Source organism: Epinephelus lanceolatus, chromosome 21, assembly GCF_041903045.1.
Source record: "Epinephelus lanceolatus isolate andai-2023 chromosome 21, ASM4190304v1, whole genome shotgun sequence".
Classification (NCBI taxonomy): domain Eukaryota; kingdom Metazoa; phylum Chordata; class Actinopteri; order Perciformes; family Serranidae; genus Epinephelus; species Epinephelus lanceolatus.
The window spans coordinates 29,105,751-29,129,321 of record NC_135754.1 but is presented as its reverse complement, the minus strand read 5'-3'; the positions used below and the strand labels follow the sequence as shown (position 1 = coordinate 29,129,321).

At 41.2% G+C, this 23,571-nt stretch overlaps 1 protein-coding gene across 1 annotated transcript; it reads left to right on the top strand.

Annotated features, from left to right (window-relative positions):
* The first annotated feature begins 3,864 nt into the window (after window positions 1-3,864).
* Window positions 3,865-14,395, top strand: prph2a (peripherin 2a (retinal degeneration, slow)). Its single transcript, XM_033610644.2, has 3 exons — window positions 3,865-5,147; window positions 8,003-8,249; window positions 13,054-14,395. Exons 1-3 carry the CDS (start codon window positions 4,567-4,569, stop codon window positions 13,258-13,260), a joined length of 1,035 nt encoding a protein of 344 aa, XP_033466535.1. The 5' UTR covers window positions 3,865-4,566; the 3' UTR covers window positions 13,261-14,395.
* Window positions 14,396-23,571: the final 9,176 nt, after the last annotated feature.

The following is a 23,571-nucleotide window of genomic DNA, read 5'->3' as shown; positions in this document are numbered from 1 at the left end:
ACTCGTAGTGCTTGTGTAAATGTAGTAAAGCACATAAATATTGCTTTTCACTACTGGAAATTACTATTTTAATTCGTATTGCGCTCTGTTATGTACACAGTACGCAGATGCCTTTGAAACACGTAATCTAAACATGACAAAAATATTAAAATTACAACACATTTAGTTAAATTAGTTGGCAATTAGCAGGTTTAAGATCCAGGTTAGATTCATGATTGTGAATTATCTATGTAAATCGACTCAATAGATTACACGTTCTTTCTACATGTTGAATGATGATAATAAAAATATCCGTAAGGACAGCCGGATCACAGCCTCGTCGGCCTCGGTGCCTGGGTCCAGCAGGAGCAGCAGGTGGGGGAGCTACGAAGGAGCACGCGCCAGCTGAAAGAATTATTTGAGACAACACGTTTTTTGTTTTGTTTTGTTTTGTTTTTTGTGGCTTTTTGATCATTTGTATGAATAAATCTGATTTGAAAAATGTTTAAGTTAAGTTGTATAAAACAGCTTTAGGCTATTAAGATTCAAATAATTTGAAGATGATGCATACAAAACTGCTGTAGGCTATATGTTATCCGTATCATTTGTTAAAATAAATGTTAAATAGCTCTACATTCCGACAGCCATCACTGATCTAGAGTTCATCCATTACGCACAGAACATCTCTGGTTTCCTGTTCCCACAAATGAATCTTCTGTTTGTTTGGTGACCGCTGTATTTTTTTTGTGTGTGCTAATGCATTTCTTTGCCTTCAGTTTCATATCAAACCATTTATGCTTCAACTCTGACATGGTTCTTTGTACTACAGAGACAACATTAACAGCATCTGTTACCTCCCTCCAGGCCTTCACTTTGCCCGTCCCTGTCACACCACTACTAACTGAAGAAAATAAAATGTTTTTTCTTAAGTCCACTTCACCCAAAATTATTTCGATCTCCGCTTCGGAAAAATTGTTTTTTCTTTCTCTCTCTTTCTTTCTTTGCGCCATGACTGACAGGTCGACTGGATGCACCTACACCTCCTTATATGGTGGTCATTGGATATTCATGGGCGGGGGTTTATGCCAGAGATGGGACCAAGTCACACATGTGCAAGTCTCAAGTCTTAACCTTCAAGTCTCAAGTAAGTCCCAAGTCATTTTTTCTTGGGCAAGTCAAGTCAAGTCAAGTCACAGGTTATGTCAAGTCAAGTCAAGTCATAGGTTATGTCAAGTCAAGTCAAGTCCTGTAGTAAGTCAAGTCCAAGTCAAGTCACCTTATTATTATAATTTTACCTGCAGAATCTGATCTTAATAAAGTGAAAAGACAAGATTTAAGTAACTGTCAGTAAACATTGACTTCATCGCTGCAATGTTTACTTTGCAGGGACGACCCCCATGCGTGTGCGCACACACACACACACACACACACACTAACCAAGGCAGCGGCCAAAATCACCCATTTAGCTCATTTAACCCTGTGTTGCTCGTTCATAAAACGTACAGCCGGTCTTGTGATGAACCGGTCGGAATGTTCGCTCACGTTTTCTGGGGTTAATGTTAGCAAATAAATTAAAAAACAAGTTCCACCAAACCCAACCAACCACCCACCCCACCCCCGTATGGTATAAGCTAACGTTAGCTAACTACTGACTAAACAGATAATATTAGCTAATTGACAAGCACTTACTGGGCAGAATGGCTCTTCAAATGATGAACAAAGTTTGAAGTTGTCGCCTGGCTGTCCGAGATGTTTATGCCACATGTCTTGCACTGTGCTGTTCATCTTTTGCCGTAATAATGGTAATTCCGAAAGACGAAGACGATGACCCTCGGTACCCCTCCCGCTGACATGTTGATGCCTATCTGATATAAGAGGGCCTGTTTCTCCAATAAACACGTAAGGTACGTAGAGAGGGCATGACTGATTGACAGGGTAGTGATCCAGTCATGACAACGCCATTCTCAGCCTGCGCTCCTACCGGGTAATCGACATTATTTTTTAAATTAATTTATTAATTTTATATTCTAACCGAAAACATGATGTGAATAACACTCAAGTCATTCAAGTCATCATGTCTCAAGTCAAGTCAAGTCCCAAGTCTTTAACTTCCAAGTCCGAGTCAAGTCTCAAGTCTTTTATTTTTTGTCAAGTCAAGTCACAAGTCATCAAAACAGCTACTCGAATCTAATTGCTAATTACCGGGAGCGCGCTGTCACTTTACGATGGATTGGCATTCATGATCATACATACGTGTTTACAATCAAATCTGAGTTTCCCACGGCGTTCCTGAATCCGGAGTAGGTTTTTAGTAGCGTAGGCTTTTATGTGCAAATCTACACACAGATTTACTCACTTTTCATGAATGAGACCCACTGAAACTAGTAAAACTAAACTAAAACAACAAAAAAGTTTTTAAAAAGTGGCTGGTTGAATGATGTAATAAAAGAGGGGACTGTGCCTTTAATTCTCTAATAGCATTTTGCATTAACAACAAGCACTGAGCTTAGCTGCTGCTGTAAACAATGCTGCAGCTCTCATGTCGTCCACAGTGAAGTCTGAGGGAGTCAGAGGAGGCAGGTCAGGCAAGGACCTGGCTGTGGTCAGCATAAGTATCTGGCTCGTGTTTGTGACGAACACAGTGTTGATTCTCACTGCCAACACAGCACGCAACAACAAGACAATAATACAGGGCCGGCCCTAGACCTCTGGGGGCCCTGAACAGGATTTGGTTTGGGGGGGGCCTCATTGTAACCTATTCGCATGACACTAAACTAATGTGTGTGTTGTAAATAAAGCAAACATTATCCTCAACTCAACCCAACTCAATATATCCACAGACACCTCGTAGCTACACATTCTAGACCCAACAGTACAACTAAACACAAGACATGACAGACAATTATCTTTTCATTTACCTGAATTTGCATGATGGGGTCGACAATCGATTCACAGCAACATGATATAACATTAGTGTGTTCTCGAGCCCTGATAGTGGATACAGGAAGTGGTACAAAATGTGAAATGGGTCATTCCAACACCCACACTCTATGACGGATACATCATCTCACTCCTGTGTGCACGGTCTGACTGTCATAGAAAAGGACAGCTCTGTCAGCTTGCAGCTTTTATTATCGTTTTTATTTTATTTTATTTTATTTTATTTACCATAGCATTATGGGAATGCTTGTTTTGTAGGGTACTGTAGCTTTAATTATTTTTATATTATATTATATTATATTATATTATATTATTTTATTTTAATTAATTTATTTCTTATTACCATAGCATCATGGGAATGCTTGTTTTGTAGGCGACAGTAGCTTTAATTATTATCATTATTTATTTATTTATTTGTTTTATTTTATTTTATTACCATAGCATCATGGGAATGCTTGTTTTGTAGGAGACTGTAGCTTTAATTATTTTTATGATATTTTATTTTAATTCATTTATTTTTTATCACCATAGCATCATGAGTATGCTTGCTTTGTAGGGAACTGTAGCTTTAATTGTTTTATTTTATTTTATTTTATCACCACAGCATCAAGGAAGTGCTTATTTTGTAGGGGACAGGAAATTACTTGGCCTGACTAAATTGTCAATATCATCTTTGAGTGCCTTGCTTTGTCTCTATTTGTTGGCAAATATGACACGAAAAAATTACTTTTAATTTGTTTTTGTCTCTCGTTCATTAAAAAATCTTTTCTAGACCAAGGGCTCATCCCAACTGCTTATGTCTCTTTATGTGTAGAGCTGGCTCTGCAATAATAATATAATTTAGAGCACTTAAATGCACTTATTAGCTTGTAAGATGAAGTTTGTTGTATGTTTATATTTATTGTTAGTTAGTTAGTGACGTTATAAATGATTGATCCCATATTCAGTGATATTAGAGGGGTTGTTGTGTGAGCCTGAGAGCTCTGTTGTTTCTATGAATGGGTTAATGGGGCTTGATTAGCTCCACTGTGAAGACATCCGGTGTGTGTTGAACTTGTGGACCCCACCTGTGAATGAGCACATAGATGGTCTCTCTCAGGCTTCAGCTGATGCCATTACTGCTCCCCCGGCGTGTTCGATCACGGCGACCATGATGACCACGTGAACGCTCAAACCAATTATGGCCCCTGGCAGCGGCTTACGATCAGGCTCATCTTGTGTAGAGGGATTTCAGCAAATTGGATCAGGCTGCTTACAGGGGCTTAGCATGACGTACTGCAACTTTGAGTTTAATCATGAGGATCCTCGGCAATCCTCCACCTCTCCAGGAGAGCGGAACATCACGATTAGCCTCACCTGTGTGTTAACGAGGGAAAAACCGGTAAAAAGTTGGGGGAGATAACGCCTTGTGAAATTTAAGGTTTCTGTCACAATGGGAGAGGAGTTAACTTTGAAGAAATAACACTCCTGCGCTGCTCCCGGGTCCTCCTGGGTTCTTCACCTCTGCTGTTTTGCTGTGGGATGGATTACAGGTTGAGCTGACGGACCAGCCACAGGAGACCGTGATCGCAAAGAACCCCTTGGAGCTCCTGCCGATCATCATTTGACTCCCTTCTTCACAGGCGAGGACACATCACAGGTTGAACCATGGTGTTAATGTTGGTCAAGTTTGACCTGAAGAAGCGGGTAAAGCTCGCTCAGACAGTCTGGTTCATGTACTGGTTTGCCGTGATGGCCGGCGTGCTGGTCTTCAGCATGGGCCTTTTCTTTAAGATCGAGCTGCGAAAGCGCTCAGAACTTATGGACAACAACGAGAGCCACTTCTTGCCCAACCTGCTCATATTCATGGGCCTAATAGCCTGCGGCATCAACGCCTTCGGAGGCAAAGTGTGCTACGACTCCCTGGACCCTACCAAGTTCGTAAAGTGGAAGCCCATGTTGAAGGGCTTCCTGATGTTCTGCGTGGGCTTCAACGCCCTGCTGCTCGTCACGGCCCTGCTGTGTTTCCTGATGAGGATCCCCCTGCAGTTCACGCTGGCCGAGGGGCTGAGGAACGGCATGAAGTTCTACAAGGACACGGACACACCGGGACGCTGCTACATGAAGAGGACCCTGGACCTGATGCAGATGGAGTTTCGTTGCTGCGGAAATGACAACTTCAGAGATTGGTTTGAGATTCAGTGGGTTAGCAACCGCTACCTGGACTTCAGCGCAAAGGAAGTCAAAGAGTAAGTGACAAAAAAAGTATGATAATCTCTTAAACGGTAGAAGACTTAGAGATGAATGTGTGGAGCGCCGGTGGCTTAATGGTAGAGCAGGCGCCCCATGTACAAGGCTGTTGCTGCAGCGGCCCGGGTTTGACTCCAGCCTGTGGCCCTTTGCTGCATGTCACTCCCTCTCTCTCTCCCCCTTTCACGCTTGTCTGTCCTATCAATTAAAGGCTAAAAAGCCCCAAAAAATATCTTTAAAAAAAAAAAGAGATGAATGTGTGACGGCTTAAAGACGTTGTCATTGAACCTGAAGGTATCAAGGTGGGGTCCTTTAGGGGTCGTCCATACAAAGTTACAGTTCAGTATAAGTGGATTTGAGGTGAAGGTAGGTCAGCAGGTGCATTATTCACTTTCATCCACTAAGGATTAGCATCACAGAAATGGTGACAGCAATGGGGATGTGGCACAGGAGGCTGTGAGGGCGGAGGAGGTTACCAGGCAGTTTTATGGATAACGCTGAGGAGGAGGGACCTGAGGAGGTGATTAGAAACAGAAAAAGAAACAAAAGGTCAAAAGGCCTGTATGGGATTAGAAGTTCATGTCCATTGATGTGTGGCCTCTTTGTGTCAACCTGCTCATATCTGCACTGATTTTTCAGCGACAGGCTCCAGTTAGGTTTGTGAGGACAATTGTGAAGGGGACAGTTTGGATCGTCGGCACACACAGCAGTTAGTGTTTAATCTCAAGGATTACAGTGTCCACGTCCTTCAAGAATCAGTGTCCAGTCCAATCAGCTGAGGAGCTGGCAACACTTCAAGGACAGCACTGCACAATAGAACAATTTGTAGACAGGATTTTGAACTCAGTATAAACACCAGCTATCCGATTACAATAACACTGGACAGTAAAACTGATGTGGTGTCCTTGTGGGACATCTTTTGATGTCATATTTTCAGTTTCAAAGAGGCTTCTCTTTTAACCCAAATTTTAAATATCAGTACAGCCATCTTTCTGTCTTTCTCTGGAGCTGCGTTCATTGTCTTACAATAAAACCGCACACATATGCACATCTATATACATGCACACACATACAACAAATGTAATAGCAATAATAGTGGATAGCATAAAATGAACTTTAAAAAAGACGGGTTAAAATAAAGTGTAAAAAAAGGAAAAAAGAATAGATGATATAATTGAGGTGGTCTATAAAAGGTTGCCAAATTTTGACATCCTTTATGACTCATGTGCTCATCTGTTGTCTCTGACACATTGACATTCGAGTGTTGCTGCTATTCTGAACATGTTTGTCTCTATTTTATTGCTTTAACTTGAGGAGGCTGTGAAACCGAATTGCCCATTTGAGATAAATGCATTTGAACTGAACTGAACTATCAGATGTGAATGTTTTATTGTATTTTATTTATTTATTTAATTACCATAGCATCATGGAAGTGCTTGTTTTGTAGGGGGCAGTAAATTACTTGGCCTGACTAAATTGTCAGTATCACCATCTCTGATTTCCTTGTTTTGTCTTTATTTGCGGGCAAAAATGACACAAAAAATTCAGCTGGCGTGTTTGTTCAGTTCTTTGTTTCCAGTTAAGTAAAAACAACCCTCCCTCCCGCTGGTGGGTAAATGCACGATACCATATTGTGTTTTTACTATGTCCATAGTTTCTGGAACTGCCATGAAAGGTCTTTCTATCATTCTTGATAAGGCCTGAAAAATATTGCTCCAATAATTTGATTATCCTCAGGCAACTCCAGAACATATTTATTTATTATTTATTTAACAGCGACAGTGCACAGCCACTTAGCTGCACCAGAGTTAGCTATAAGCTAATTTTCATCTGTCGTCCCTGGACAAGAAACAGAGAATCATTTCATCTCAATTTTTAACAACAGCAAGACAACACAACAACAAGTCATCGCAACAATAACAACAGCAACAACAATACAACTACAACATTAAGATACCACAAGATTTAATGATGTTAGATCAAGTGTTTGAGTTCATTGTCCACATGAAATATCCTATCGACTTTTGGTTTAGACCTACAACCATCGTTCTAACTGATGTCTTAGTAAGTACTTTCCAGTACTTTCCTATTTAGTGTCGTATTTCCAGTATGTTCTGTAGCGTTGATCAAAGTCTGAACTGGGAGGTTATTTTGGGCTTAATGAGATGTTGATGTTTCCCGAAATCACTGATCCATATTGGACCTGCTCAGGTCTTACTGATCCTATCGTGTCTTTCCACTGACCTGCTACCATCCATCAATCACAGCGGCCGAGATCTGGGTCAAGCCCTTTAAAGTGAAATCTGACTTTTATTGTACTTGTTTGAGGTGTAGAGGTGGTATCAGTGAGCACAGTCAGTTATGTTTTAATGGTGGTTCTTGACTGATGGTTGTACATCAGTGTCAGTGTTGCTCAGGGTTTACACAGTATAAAAAGAGTAATAAACAAGTAGGACGATAGAAGCAATATAAACCACTTCATCTGCTCTGCAATAATGTGACCTGTGTCAAGCATCAAGTGTTTGATTTATGCTTAATATCTGTTGGAGAGATGTTAATTTACTGCTTAGTGTTGAGGCAACAATGTGTCCTGTTGTGTTGGAGTGCATAATATCCTTAAGTAGAGCCTCTAAAACTTCCTCATCCTGTGCTTATTAGCAGAGTGTGGTTCAATTTGATTGTATTCGCTAACTGAAAAGATAAAATCTGACAATAAACTGTAACAACCACTAATTATACTTCAAGTAATTTTAGCTCACACAGGCTGCAAATATAGTCCATGACCTTTAAGCTTAGCTCACTTTCACCTCCCACCCATCATAACGTGTCACTCTGCCTCATCCTCTTATCTCAGCCGCATCGGGAGCAACGTGGACGGCCAGTATCTGATGGACGGAGTCCCGTTCAGCTGCTGTAACCCCAGCTCCCCCAGACCCTGCATCCAGCACCAGATGACCAACAACACTGCCCACTACAGCTACGACCACTACACGGAGGAGCTCAATGTGTGGAAGCGCGGCTGCCGCGACGCCATGCTGTCCTACTACGGCGGCATGATGAACACCATCGGAGCACTGGTGGTGCTGGTCACTATGCTGGAGGTCAGGGCCGCCGATGCATCAACACAAATATTCACGCAAATGTGATCATTTTCCATCTTACGTTGAAGAGTTTGGTTAAAAAATTAATGTTAACTCAATTATGTCAAATTTCAGTAGAATACCGACACCATCATTTAACTGGTTTCCATGTTATGACTTGATTGAATGGGCATGATCACCGGTTATCGGCCTCCAAAGGAGGAAGTCAGATTTCGTTATAACAGCGATAAACAAAACAAGACTTTCACCCAGGAGACCGGGGTTTGTGTCCATTGTGAAACCAAAAATCAAGATTGACTTATTTTAACTGACGTAAGCAAGCAAGTCACATTATGTCACATCACGTTGCTCACATTACATAACAAACATGCTTATTATAACCCACACCGTGATGTTTTTTCTAAATCTAACCACACAGTATCGGCGATGAGACCTAAATAATCTGCTCCCAATGGCATTGGGTGTTTAATGTGCTGATAACAGCTTTGGGAATGTTCCAGTAGGTGTAGCAGGCCCCTTCTAATCCGTTTCTATGAGGCTGACTGATAACGCCCATTCAATCGAGTGATAACAATCGAAATAGGCAACTGAGCCCACGGTCCTGCTGCACTATAATGGGGGTGGGGAACCAGATGTACATTTGCCAAACCAACCAGTTAGTTGAAGTATTTTTTCTTGTGAAAATGAAGTGTTTTAAAACACTTCAGATGAAGTATAAATATCACATGTGTGTCATTTGTTCGAGTATGTAAGTTTTCTAGTCAAAGTCTTTTGTGCCTCATATGGCTTGCAAAGCTGTAATGGGCTCATTATGCTTGGAGGCCTGAAGGCAGAAACATTGGTACTTAAGTTAAGCTCGAGTTGTAGTTGTTTTTTTCACAGTGTCCAAAAAGGGCAAAAATGGGCCCATATTACACCTGAAAACAAAGGTAAAATTTATGGAAGTGTAATGCATTTGTTTGGGAAACAAAAATCTGTTCTTGTTGTTCTGAATAAACAAGATAATAACTGTGTTAATATAGAAATACAGATTAGAATTTTTCTTCCCAAGTGAATACATCACACTTCTGTAGAAGCAATTTAAAGCAATATTTTTGACTTTCCAAGAGAAAAGACTTTGGGGATGAAGACTAACAGGTTGGTTTGGCAAAAAGCATGTTTGGTTAACTTCCCCACCTTCACTAAAAACAGCGCACAGCTGCTTCCTTGAGCTTTTCCATGGAACCCTCCAGGACTGTCTCCCACTAAAACAGGGCTAACCATCACTTTACAATGAAACGTGACCCTTACAGAATTTGTGTTAAGACATGTAATACACATAGAAATACTCTTTGCGTAAGGAAGCTCACATGCTTCCTTATGCAAGGATCATACACAAGTTTCCTCTTGTGTCAGTTACATATTGGACTCATAGATGTATAACAATAACTAGATGCCGGACCCAAACATGGGCCTATTCAGTCCCATGGAATTGCTCACCTGGTGCATTACGCCAAAAACAGTTTCTAGGTAAGATAACATGACATTTGTGCGTGGACCTAGCTAGGTAACTTAGCAATGTTCCAGCTAGTTAGCTAGTGTTTGTGACATATAACTTGTGAGACAATAGTAGTAGTAGTAGTTCACTGAGCGGTTTCACACAGAACTTAATGGTACTATGACAAATGTTACTCTGTTATTTCAAAGTCATTCAGTCATAACGATAGATTTATAATAATATCTAGATACAGGATGCCAAGATGGCGCCTGTTCATTCCAATGGAGCTGCTAGCCTGGTGCATACGCCAGAGGAAGTTTCTAGCATCTGGGTTTACTTCTGCGGTTTTCGGCCCACTGAATATGCTCAGAAGTGTTTCTCCCGCTGCCCTCACCCGTGAGTTCCCATTTAGCTCATGGACTTGACATTGTGATGACGTCACAGGTTTTTTATGTTGCTGTTCTCGGCTCGAGGAAAGCTTGAGGAATATTAAACCTTCATGGATCAAACATTTATGATAAAAAGCTTCGTAACTCCGTTTTATTCACTGCAATATCATGAGTGGCCATGATTTATACTTGTACGCAAACCCTATGCCATAGCCTACGCACGTTGCCTACACCATTGTGAGCAGTTATATTTGTGCGGTGGTGTGTCTGTGTCCCTCTGCAGTTACACCTCCAAAAGACTAGTCGGTCGCGGAGGTTTATGTGAAGTGCTGTAAAGTTTAGTTGATTCAAAACACACATTAAACACACATTAAACATGGCCTAATAGAGACAGTTTCAAACAAAAGTACACAAATCAGCTTCATTATAACTCACAGCATTCACAGACAAACACTTGTCTTTATCTGGACACATTTTCCCCACAAATACAACATGCTAACGTTATTAACACAAGCCTATGGCATTTTACATTGTATAAATTAGCCTAGCAGCTAGCAAACATTTCCTAGTCTCATATGAAGCCAGGGACAACAGCAACATTTAACAAAAGTAATGTTACATAATTTGGCTCCCTTACAACTCACAAGGTTCATTGACAAAACAATTGTCTTATACTAAACACGTTTTCCAAACAAATATAACATGCTAACGTTATTAGCACAAGCCTGTGGTATTTTACATTGTATAAATTAGCCTAGCGACAAGTGGAGATTTTTGTGGAGGCTTTATTGTCTTCACAATTTATTGTTTCTTATCTGTGAAATTAAAGTAAATAAAAGCTTCGTTTCCACTGAGGGAAATGGTTTCAGCTTACAGAAACTTGTGGTTACATTTCTGGGGAGGCTACAGTGTAGTGCACGGTGTTGATTCAACGCAGAAATATAAATTCCACGTAAGGTTGAGCTGCTTTCCCGGGGGCCTGATTGGACCATAATTGGCTTACCAAACTATGATGTGACAAAGTGATCTTGAATTCAAAAGAAACATTCATTGATGAAAGAGAGACCAACCTGCTAGTGTCAAACTTCTGCACAGTGAAGTCACATTAAGGAAACTCATGTATGAGTGGAGGAGGAGTCTGATGATACTGTAATATGTTCAGCTATCTTCTGATGAATTCAGAGAGGGCTCAGTGAAGCTGTTCTGTCAGGTGAGGACTCTGACGGCCCGGTAGCAGCAGTGAGGTGAAGAGCTCGTGTATAAACTTGCAAAGCCTTGACCCAGTTGGCACGTCCATCGCCTCCCTCCTTTCCACTGCTGCATCCTCTTCCCAAACAACTCGATCCTCTTTGTCTACTTTGGGGTTACCCTGCAGCACCTTTGGCATGGACCCCGGTGCAGCTTACCTGCAGCATCTCACATTCTACTTTCTACCTGAATGTTAATCCTATAGCAGCCAAATGGCATCTCGCCTCCTGTCAACTCTCCCCTGAGCTTCCACTGCCAACATCTGTTGTTGTTGTTGTTGTTGTTGTTGTTAAGGTCCAAGAATCTGAGCACCACTACACAGAACAGCGTTCATTTAATTCCTCGAAGTCTGTCAGAGTCGGTGTGTCCCTGCGTCACCTCAAGAGGACAGCGTCATTTAGATAACTTCTCCCAGAAATCCAGCAGACAAAGAGTTGCTCTAAAAACTTGGCGACACCGTTGAAGCTGATCTGACCCACAGTCAGAAGAATCCCTGATTTTAGAGCAGTTATGCAAGCATCTTCATGCTGACACAGATAGTGGGCTCAGAGATGGAGTAATGGGTTAATCTATCAGGGAGGTGACGAGGGTAGACCCACTTCCTGGAGCCTGAGCTCTCAGTCAGTCTTAATTACTTCTTAACATTTCCAGTCATAGAGTCGACATTTTTAGCCTGTAGATTGCTTCTAAAATAGATTTTTTTTTTTATTTAAGATTTTTTTGGGGGGGCTTTTTGCCTTTGATGGGCGGACAGTTTCAAGTGTGAGGGGATGGTATGCAGGGAGGGGCTGTTGGCTGGAACTGCTATTTTAAATTCTAAGACTTGAATTTTTGGATCTAAATTTGATTAAATTTGAGCAACCTTATTATTTTTATTTTATCTTATTTTATTTTATCTATTTTAGATTCTAAGACTTGAATTTTTTGGATCTAAATTTGATGAAATTTGAGCAACCTTATTTTTATTTTATCTTATTTTATTTTATTTTATTTTATTTTATTTTATTCTTGGACATTCTGAGTCTTGAATTTTTGGATCTAAATTTGATTAGATTTGAGCAACCTTATTATTTTTGTTTTATTTTATCTATTTTAAATTCTAAGACTTGAATTTTTTTTATCTGAATTTGATTAAATTTGAGAAAACTTAATATTTTTTATTTTATTTTATTTTTTGAGATTCTGAGTCTTGAATTTTTGGATCTAAATTTGATTAAATTTGAGCAACCTTATTTTTATTTTATTTTATCTTATTTAATTTTTATTTTGTTTTATTTTATTTTATTAGATTTTTGGATCTGAATTTGAATTTGAGCAGCCTTAACTTTTGTTTTTAGAATTATCTGAACATTGACAAAAAAATATATTCAAATTGAGCTTTTGAATTGCATTTTAAGGAAATTTCATTTTTCCATCTCAAAGAGGTGAATTCAGACCAAATAAATTCAGGTGGTGTTTAAAATTCAGTCTTAAGTGACTGTTAAAATCTAAATACTTGTGTCTCTTATTTGCCTCCATATTACATTATTGCATCCTAGTTAGTGAAACATCGATAAACTGCATTTCCGACTTGCAGATTGTATGAAGTTATTTGTCCTTTTGAGTTTTCTTCATCTTCTGATCTTCTGTGTTACAAACAGGCCTATAAAACATGTCTGTAGTGACTGATACATGTTCCTGTCTGTCACAGGTTGCTGTGACCATCGGCCTGCAGTACGTCAGCAGCTCCCTGTCCACCCTGGCTAACCCCGACGACCCGGAGAGCGAGAGCGAGGGCTGGATCCTGGAGAAGACGGTGAAGGAGACGTTCACCGACATCATGGACAAAATGAAGGCCATGGGCAAAGGCAGCAAGGTGGAGGAGGGGGGCGAGGCAGCGGTCGCCACGGTGAGCTGAGCTGTCCCCCTCTGCAAAAACTGACACCACTCCCACACCTGAGGAGGAGAGGAAGGGGACGTGTGTGATTACTACGTTTTTCTACCAACATTCATAATGTAGACACACACACACACACACACACACACACACACACACACACACACATATTAGGCTATGAACGCCTTTTAAACGGACTCCTTTCGAATGGACTCCTTACATTAATAATTCTAAACTGTGTATTCAAACATAGAGAAAGATAATGTGTAGGGTGAGTTATGTTTTTCATTTTTCATTTTTGGTTCTCCCCCAACCAAACAAATCTAAAACTTTTGCTCCACAGCTTTCTTCAAAAGAGAATTTTGGTTTCCAGCACTCGGTGGGGTTTGGATCTTGTCAACATTTTAAGTAAATGTGATATGTATTGATAAATGTCAGATGCTTTGCAATCACAAGTAAATATGTAATTTTTCCGTTGTATTGTTGGAGGTGCAGATGGAAGATATTTACAGCCCATGAAATGCAGTGTTTTATTTTTGTTAACCTGTCTATAGCACTTTGGCTCGTAGCTGATTCTTTACATAGACAAAGCAAACAAATTTAACCCCCACACTCAGCTGTTTTTATACTCCAGTCCACCTTTGTCCCCACTGACGACGGGATAAGCTCCTGAGATGGAGTAAAATCATCAATTGAATGAGTCGGTTTGAATCATGCATGAACGTTGAGGCACGTGGTCGGAGAGTGAGGCGCAAGAACTGGGATGTGAGCCTTGGAGAGAGGCAGGGCCGACTCCAACCCCGTGGAGGACGACTGAAATTGGCAGCTAAATCTTGGCTTGTGACCCCTGTACTGTAATCTCAGGTCCTCTGTGGTGTTTCCCTCAAGCATTCAGTACCTGTATATTGACACACATGTATGTATATTCTAACCAACTGGGTTGCTGTCTTTGTACATAGTGTAGAAAACGATGACAAAAAAATTTAACTTTTTTAAAAAAACAATGTAATTAAGCTAAATCTTTTATTTTAAATCCATGTAAAGTTTTTCCATTTTTTTTTGTTTTTTTGGCTTTGTGAGTCTGTGTAGAAGAAGAGATTATGACGACTGTACAAAAACGAATAAAGGATTTTAGAGATGTGATTCGACAGTGAAATGAGGACGTCTCGACCTTCAGTCACACAAACCTGAGATCAAGAGGCGAGGCATGCTGTGAGTGCCGCAGGGTTCCTGATTAAGTCAATAGGATGAGGGCAATTATGGCATTACTGCTTTCACATGGACATCGGATGACTCTTCACATGTCCAGTGTAAGGGCGGGGGGGGTGGGGGGGTTGCACCAGATGCATTCACAAACACTATAGTGCGTGCACATGTGTTTGCAAGTGACTTATTGGTGAAATTATTGGTATTTCTTTGCCTTAAACCAGCTCTGAATGAGCTTTGACTTCTAAAGATGCACAAAACAAATCCTTTCATCCCTTCAGCCTCATGTATCAATAAACAGCAACCACTCTCTGGAAACACAATCCACCACAAAACTGAGATCCACATATTCATGAGGAACGAGGACACCAAAGCCAGCGTGGCTCAGTGAGAGCAGATGGGGGGCTGTGAAGAGTCAGCAGGAACGGTAAAGAGGCCAACTCCGCGCGGTATTTTTGTTGGACCCAAAGCACATAACCAGCGCTGAGTAGATAAGAAGCCTAATCGGCTCTAGATTAGCATGAGCCCCTCAGCCAGGTGAGCAGGTGATGTCCTGCTGCAGGACTCACGTCACGGAGACAGAGACACACAGAGACAGAGAGACAAACAGGAGAAAGTGTGCTGACCTGAGTGGGATGAAAATCAATGTTGAGGGACAAAACTCAAGTTGGATGGAAGAAGTAATCAGATGCTTTACTTAAGTAAAAGTTCTGCATTAAAAAAGTAAAAGTTAAGTATTTTCAGGAAAATATATTTAAAGTATCAAAAGTAAAAGTATTCATTATGCAGCAGAAAGGTTCCCGACAGTGTTATATGACATGTGAACAGCATTTTAATGTAGTAACTGGTTGAGAAGGAGCTTATTGTGTCTATTTTATATACCAATATTTATATATACTCTACTTTTCAGAGGGAAACATTACACTATCTGCACTACATTTATTTGACAGCTTTAGTTACTTTACAGATTCAGATTGTATTACAGATTGTATCCTGTATTATTACAGATAAAGATGAGACTTTATTGATCCTTAAGTGAAATTTACAAGCTACCCAGCAGAGTAAAACTATCCCCACCTTTACCAGTTACAACATTAAAGTGATGCACATCAGTGATTATAATCCAATAATATAATATAGCTACATTATTTGTGAAATGGGGCGGCATGGTGGTACAGTGGTTAGCATTGTCGCCTCATGGCAAGAGGGTTCCTGGTTCGAACCCTGGGGTGGGGGAGCCTCTCCAGGTACTCCGGTTTCCTCCAAAGACATGCAGGTTAATTGGTGACTCTAAACTGTCCGTAGGTGTGAATGGTTGTCTGTGGCCTGGTTCGAAACCCAGGGTGTGGGATCCCTTCTGTGCAGAGTTTGCATGTTCTCCCTGTGTCAGCGTGGGTTTTCTCCAGGTACTCCAGCTTCCTCCCACAGTCCAAAGACATGCAGGTTAATTGGTGACTCTAAATTGTCCGTAGGTGTGAATGTGAGTGTGAATGGTTGTCTGTCTCTATGTGTCAGCCCTGTGATAGTCTGGTGACCTGTCCAGGGTGTACCCAGCGTCTCACCCAGTGTGAGCTGGGATAGGCTCCAGCCCCCCCACGACCCTCAAGAGGATAAGTGGTTACAAAAAATGAATGAATGTCCAAAAAATGCCGTGAATTTTAAAGTACAATTCTTCCCTCTGAGATGGCTGGTGGTGGTGTAATGGTGTGGGGGATATTTTCTTAGTACCAACTGAGCATGGTTTAAACACCACAGCCTACCTGAGTATTGTTGCTGACCGTGTCCATCCCTTTATGACCACAGTGTACCCATCTTCTGATGGCTACTTCCAGTAAGGTACTAGCAAGGTGTACCTAATAAAGTGGCCGGTGAGAGTATGTATTCACTTTCCACTTCTGGTTTCAGTGTCAGTTTTGCTTCTGGGAGTCACAGTTTTCGTGACAGACACTTGTTTTTATGTGACTGCAGAACAAAAAACAGCTTCTTAACTGCCATCACAGCTGCTTCTGTTCGATAATAATACATTTATGGAAGAAATGAACTTTCAGAAACATAATTAACCAAATTAAACTTTGCCTCTGACTCTATCCTCTCCAACAGCTCTGAACAAGCTGCAAATCATCTTGTGTGCTTCCTGTCTTCTGCTGCTCTCTGTTGGTGACTGCAGGTAACAAACTGAGATCAGATCCTCCTGACTGACAGTGAATCTGATCCGTTAAACTTCTCCAACAGTAATCTCACATGTAGTCAGGTTTCCAGCTGACTCACTTTCTTCTCTGTCACAGTCTAATCTGTGGTTTCACCTACACTCCCACTGTTTTGGTCATTGCCTGCAGCCAAGAGTTACCCCAAACTTGTGTTCAGATGTGGTTTATTTTTGCCACAAAATGTCCTCCAAACTTCCTCCCTGTCACTGACAAATCTGCTGGCACGCATCAACACTTTGGAGTTCTCTCTCTGAAAAGTTTCAGATACAGGAAAAGTCCACAAGAGGGCGTCTTTCCATCAGGGATGATAATTTCCACTGCTGGAAAACCTTAAAGGTGAAGAAAATCTATTTCATTCCCTTAATACGTAATGTTGTTAACACCTTAATAAGACCCATTTTACTGACACTGATGACAGAGGTACAAAACCCCACACGTCTCCACACATTTTGGAGAAAACAAAATGGATTCAGACTGGAGATAAATATTATTTTCACCATAGATTAATGGATGTATTACATTTCTGATTAATCAATTAATTGTTTTGAGTATAAAATGTCAGAAAAGAGTAAAAACATGACCACCACACTTCCAGACATCTTTAGATTTGTGTGACCAGCAAGCCAAAACCCAAAGAAATTCAATTTACAGTGATTTAAACCATGTGTACGACAATATAAATGCTTGAATTTGGTTGGCTGAAACATTATATTAACATTAAGACTGCGACAAGCAATTATTTTTTTCTTATTTATCAATGTTTTGATTATTTTTTGATACCTGTTTATTATAAAAGATGTCAGAAAGTAGTGAAAAATGAGCTAACAATCATCTTTACGATCCATTTATCTGGCAGTTATTTCATGTTCGGTTCCTAAAATATCGGACAACAGTGAAACATGTCCATTCCAGTTCCCCAGAATCAAAGTAGCATCTTTAAATGTCTTATTTTGTCCAGTCAGCACTCCAAAACCTCAAAGTATTTAATTTAAAATGATTTAAAGCAGATAATAGCGGCTAATCATCACATCTGAGAAGCTGGATCTGGTGAGTGTTCGCCATTTTTGCTTTGAACGTGACACATGCACAATAATCATAAATATTAAATAACTAAAATAAAATTAAATAAAATTAAATTAATAATAATTGAATAAAATAAAAAGATAGTTCAGTTAAAAGCCAGGTACGTCTTCAGTTTGCATTTTTACACAGACGTGGACCATAGTTATGAAATGATGCCTCGCTGTGAGTTTTTGTTCTGACATCAGGGATGGTTAAAAGGACCTGAGGGTTATAGAGGGTTCATACGATAAAAGCAAATCTGACAAATAGGTAGGACTAAGAGCTTTACAAATCAATAAGAGGATCTTAAAATCAATTTTAAATCACACAGGAAGCCAAAGAAGACACTTTAAAATTGGTGTCATTACATGTTTTGTGACTTGACTTGTTTTACGAATACGAACAGTTTTATTGTCATGTACCAAGCTACATAGGAGAAATAAGATATAAGTGTAAAAATATCAAATATAAGTGAAAAGGATAAAAAGGATAAATAGGCATGAAAGCTAAATGTTGTGCCTGGGGCACGTCGTGTATTAATGATACTCGTTACCTGAAGGGGTTGGAAAAAGATATAAGTTTCTTCCCTGTTCCAAAACCAAAATCAAACCCTGAAAAGTGTAGGGTTAGCTAGCTAGCTACTGAAGATATAGCCTACTGAATGTATACACATGCTGCTTTTGCTTTGTAATGATTATAACAGTGAAACAAAGGCCGACCCTGCTGTACAGGAACCAGTGAAGGGAAGCAGGGAAACTTTGCTGATATTCAACCAGCTGTGTGTTATCGCATGAATGTCGTTTGACTTCCCCTGGAGATCCCTGCCCGTCCAGGTGCTGGCAGCAGCACAGAGACGAAACCAAACACCGTTCATCTGCACACACTGTGATGCCACACAGCTGGTTCAATATCAGCAAAGTTTCCCTTTATATTCATTGTCTTGTGTGTCGATCAGCAGTGATGTGGTGGTTCACTTTTACACTGTGATCTGTAGCCTATAGGTCGGCTTTAGCTTCTAACTATCTTTGTCTTTTTAACCTGTTGTTGCTGCTGAGTCAGTTTGACATCCTGGATATATCCTTCAAACACAGACTGTAGACCCCTCTGTCTGCTTCTCTCTGGAATCACTCTTTCATTGTTCCCAAAAATATGATAGTTTAAACTTCCCCTAAGAAATGGGACAATCTACCAAGACTGGTACACTGGTGTTTAGTAAACAGACTCGATGAGTGTTGCTGGACGTTGCAAATGTCAGAATCAAAATCAGGAATCTTTATTCATGCCTGAGGGGAATTTGTGATACATAAGAGTAAACATGGAGCCCACACTGTAACTAACTGCACTCCCTGAAGAAATATGATCACATATTACCCCTTGTGCTGTTCTGTGGGGCAATGTCACACTAAAGAACGACGGATAGGTGTTGAAATACGATTGGGGAGTGGGCCAAATTGTGTGTCTTACTTCTGTAGGAGAGGACAACACATTCTCACTCCGACCTCGTCACATATTGACGCTTGGTCATGGACTTTCCACGTCCACATACAGTGTGTAAGGTACCCTGGGTGTGTTGGTTGTTGACGTTCTAGGACACTGTGTCAAGTTCTGCCTGTTACATGCATTGTCTTCTTTCAAAACACACTTCTGTTTTCACAGGAAATTTAACTTTACATACAGTCTCTTTCAAAATAAGAGCACTATGTTGTTTTTTTCCCTTCAATAACAAAAACACATGGTTGGGTTTAGAAAATAAGAACAGGGTTTGGCTATAGAATCTTACGGGACGGGAGCACCACTCTTACGGGTGAAAGTCGATGTTTGTTGGACCCATCCACCGCCACTCTGGCCCGCCCCAGTCGAACTTTTGCCACCTTAACTTTCGTCCTTGTCCTGCCTTGTTTCCCCCTGACGCCGTAGGGTGCTGTTTAACTATAATAGCAACTGGCCCCGTATAATGCCGGCGTTAAAGGATGCCTTTCTTTGTTGGTTTCTGACGCCACAAGTCACTGCCCAAGCACCAGATTTCAATGACTTCAGAGTGAGACCATACTGGAGAGATGGTGGGGCCTTTTGAGTATCTGTGCCCAGGGACCCATTGTCTCAGAGTCCACCCATGGATTAATGACTCAAACTAATTAATCAATTGTCAGAATAGTTGTCAGTGAATATATTATCTGCTGACAATCAATTCAAAGATGAAATGTTTCAGAACTAGAATGATTTAATGATATAATGGTCAACAGATACATGAATGGCATCCATTAGATCATGTAGGCGAACGTGTGCATTCATAATGTGACCAATAAATGAATGTAAACTATTAAAACAGCTGCAGTGGTGAATATTTGCAACATCTGAAGCATTTTGTAATCATTTAAAGTGTTAACGAACACGTCAGGTGTCATGTTTTCACAGGGACGTGTGCTCTAATATTAACCGGGGTTACTGGTTGACCTTGGCGTTTCAGCCAAAGGTCAGGGACGGTGCTGCGTATCACATCTCACTCCACACTTCACTATGGGCTGAATAAATATGGCAGACAGAAAGAAAAGCAGAGGCAGAGGCAGAGGCAGAGAGAGAGGCCCGTGACTGGTAGATGTGTGGCCTGCCTGCTCAGAGGGGCATTGTTGGAGCTATGAGAGGACAATGCACTGCCCCCGCCCTGAATACTCGCCATACCAGCTGACCAGCCATTACCAACACTGCTGCTGCCCCATTACAATTCCTGCTGCTCCCTTTCCACACACACACACACACACACACACACACACACACACATCCACACACACATTGCATCCCACCCAGCCCCAATCATAAGTTTAGTCTTACAGGGCAGAAACACACTCGGTGTATACTAGTGGTCGGAGGAGAGAAACCAGGTGGGAGGCCAGCAGCGCCTCACAAAAGGCTTAAGTCAAGACATGCATGGGCACACATATTGTCTCGCCTGTCTGTGTGTGTGTTTGTGTGTGTGCACGTGTGTGATTTACAGCGAGTTAAGTTTAGCCACTAGCACCTATCTGTTCCTTCAGCAATAACATTTCTGCTCCAGCCACCCAGAGAGGAGCAACACACACATATCACACCTTCTTATTATTTCAGGATCCCTGACAAACATCCTCAAAGTGCAGGGTGTGAACAGCAGAGGGGACGTTTCATGTTGTGTGAGTGGCAAAGAGAGGCAGCTGTGGAGGAAGTACTCAGATCGTCTATTTAAGTCAAAGTAGCAAAACCACGCTGTAAAAATACTTTGTCACAGGTGCAAGTCCTGTATCTTAAACCTAAAGTAAAGGTGATGAACACATTCTCACTCTGACCTCAACACAGATCGACGGTTAGTCATGAACTTTCCACGTCGATATTTGACATGCAAGGTACCCTGGGTGCATTGGTTGTGAATGTTCTGGGACGCTGTGTCAAGTTCTGCCTGTTACATGCATTGTCTTCTTTCAAAATATACTTCAGTTTTTACAGGAATTTTAACGTTTACACACAGTCTCTTTCAAAATAAACACACTAAATCAGTACAACACTAAGAATAGACGTTTTTTTTTTCTTTCAGCAACAAACACACATGGTTAGGTTTAGGAAAGAAGAACAGGGTTTGGCTTTAGAATCTCACAGGACGTGAACCTGAGTGAAGGTCAGTGTTTGTTGGACCCATCCACCACCCCTCCCGTCTGCCCCAGTCAGACTTTCATTGCCTTAACGTTTGCACTTGTACCACTGCGTTTCCCCTTCACACCTTAAACTATGATGGCCAACGGCCACAAATCATGCAGACACGAAAGCACGGCTTTTTTCGTCAGTGTCCAACGCCACAAGTTACGGCTTTGGAGTGAGACCGGGTTTGATAACCATCATTTTGTCTTAGTTTAATGTCATTTCAATGTATTAAAGTCCTTTTCTTTAACAAGCCCAACAAAAGAAATTGCCAGTATGCTGATGTCATGGTGGCTAATTAGCTAATTAGCTAGCTAGTTGATGTTACAAAAGCATGTGGTTAGGTTTAGGAAAAAAGAACAGGGTTTGGCTTTAGAATCTTACGAGACGCAAACACCACTCTCTTGGGTGAAAGCTGGCAGCACCCCTCCCGCCAGCCTCACTTGGACTTTCAACGCCTATATTTTCGTTCTTGTCCCGCCACGTTTCCCCCTGACACTGCTGGGTGCCTTAAACTATAACAGTGACCAGCCGCGTATCATGCTGATGTGAAAGGACGCCTTTGTTTTGTCAGTGTCTTTTTCAAGTTACTGCCCAAGCACCGGATTTCGACGACTTTGGAGTGAGACCGGGTTTGATAACCTTCATTTTGTCTTAGTTTAATGTCATTTCAATGTATTAAAGTCCTTTTCTTTAACAAAAGAAATTGCCAGTATGCTGACGTCATGATGGCTAATTAGCTAATTAGCTAGCTAGTTGATGTTACAAAAGTATGTGGTTAGGTTTAGGAAAAAAGAACAGGGTTTGGCTTTAGAATCTTACGAGACGCAAACACCGCTCTCTTGGGTGAAAGTCGGTGTTTGTTGGACCCATCCACCACCCCTCCTGCCAGCCTCACTTGGATTTTCATCGCCTATCTTCGTTCTTGTCCCGCCACGTTTCCCTCTGACACTGGCCAGGCACTGTTAAACTATAACGACAACCACCCACGTATCACTCCGACGTTAAAGGATGCCTTTTTTTGTTGGTTTCTGGCGCCGCAAGTCACTGCCCGAGCACCAGATTGCAGCGACTTCGGAGTGTTACCAGGTTGGATAACCATCATTTTGTCTCTTTAATGTCGTTTCAATTTATTAAAGTCCTTCTCTTTTTAGGAAAAATCAACATGGTTTGGCTTTATTATCTTACGAACGATACGAACACTGCTCTCTCAGGTGAAAGTCGGTGTATGTTGGACCCATCCACCACCCCTCCCGCCAACCTCACTTGGACTTTTGACGCCTTAACTTTCGTACTTGTCCCGCCGCATGTCCCCCTGATGCCCTCAGGTGCGGTTATACTAGAACAGCAACTGGACGCGTATCATACCGACGTTAAAGGACACCTTTTGACATTGGTTTGTGACGCTGCAAGTCACTGCCCAAATGCTGGATTTCGATGACTTCAGTGTGAGACTGGGCTCTAAAAAGTTGTATTCGGCTCTGGAGTTACAGGTTGCTGGACCCTGGATTAGTCAATAAACAAAAAATAAATCATCAATAACTTTAATAATTGATAAGTAGTTTATGTCATTCATCAAGCAAACCATTCTTTGGTTCCACTTTTCCAAATGAGCAAAGTACATTTACTCAAATGCTGTACTTCGGTACAATTTTGAGGTGCTTGTATTTCCATCAGAGGTTACCTCTACTCCACTACATCTCAGGAGAAATATTGTTGGTCACCTTTTTAAATTCACCACACTTTGTGACAGCTGGAGTTACTTTACAGCGTCAGATTTAGGATTTGAGCTCTATAGAACATTCAGAACATTAACATAGCAGCTGGGGCATCGGTGGCTTAGTGGTAGAGCAGGCACCCCATGTACAAGGCTGTTGCCACAGCAGCCCGGGTTCAACTCCAGCCTGTGGCCCTTTGCTGCATGTCACGCCCTCTCTCTCTCCCTCCTTCACGCTCACCTGTCCTATCAATTAAAAGCTTAAAAATGCCCAAAAAATATGTTAAAAAACATAGCAGCAAACAACTGTATGTTATGTAAAGATATACAGTTGAGGAGTAATGATGTCCTGAGCAGGGGATGAAGTTATGCTACCTTGATGTGTGTGTTGTAATCCAAGTCCCGCCTCTTCTCAAAATTTTGTTTGTGCCCACTTTCAAAAACGTATATATTTTGTGCTTAATAGGCCAACCTGGT

Coding starts and splice junctions, on each gene's coding strand:
- prph2a (XM_033610644.2), top strand. CDS start 4,567: ATGGTGTTAATGTTGGTCAAGTTTGACCTGAAGAAGCGGGTAAAGCTC. Junction 5,148..8,002: donor AGCGCAAAGGAAGTCAAAGA/GTAAGTGACAAA, acceptor CTCTTATCTCAG/CCGCATCGGGAGCAACGTGG. Junction 8,250..13,053: donor TGCTGGTCACTATGCTGGAG/GTCAGGGCCGCC, acceptor TGTCTGTCACAG/GTTGCTGTGACCATCGGCCT.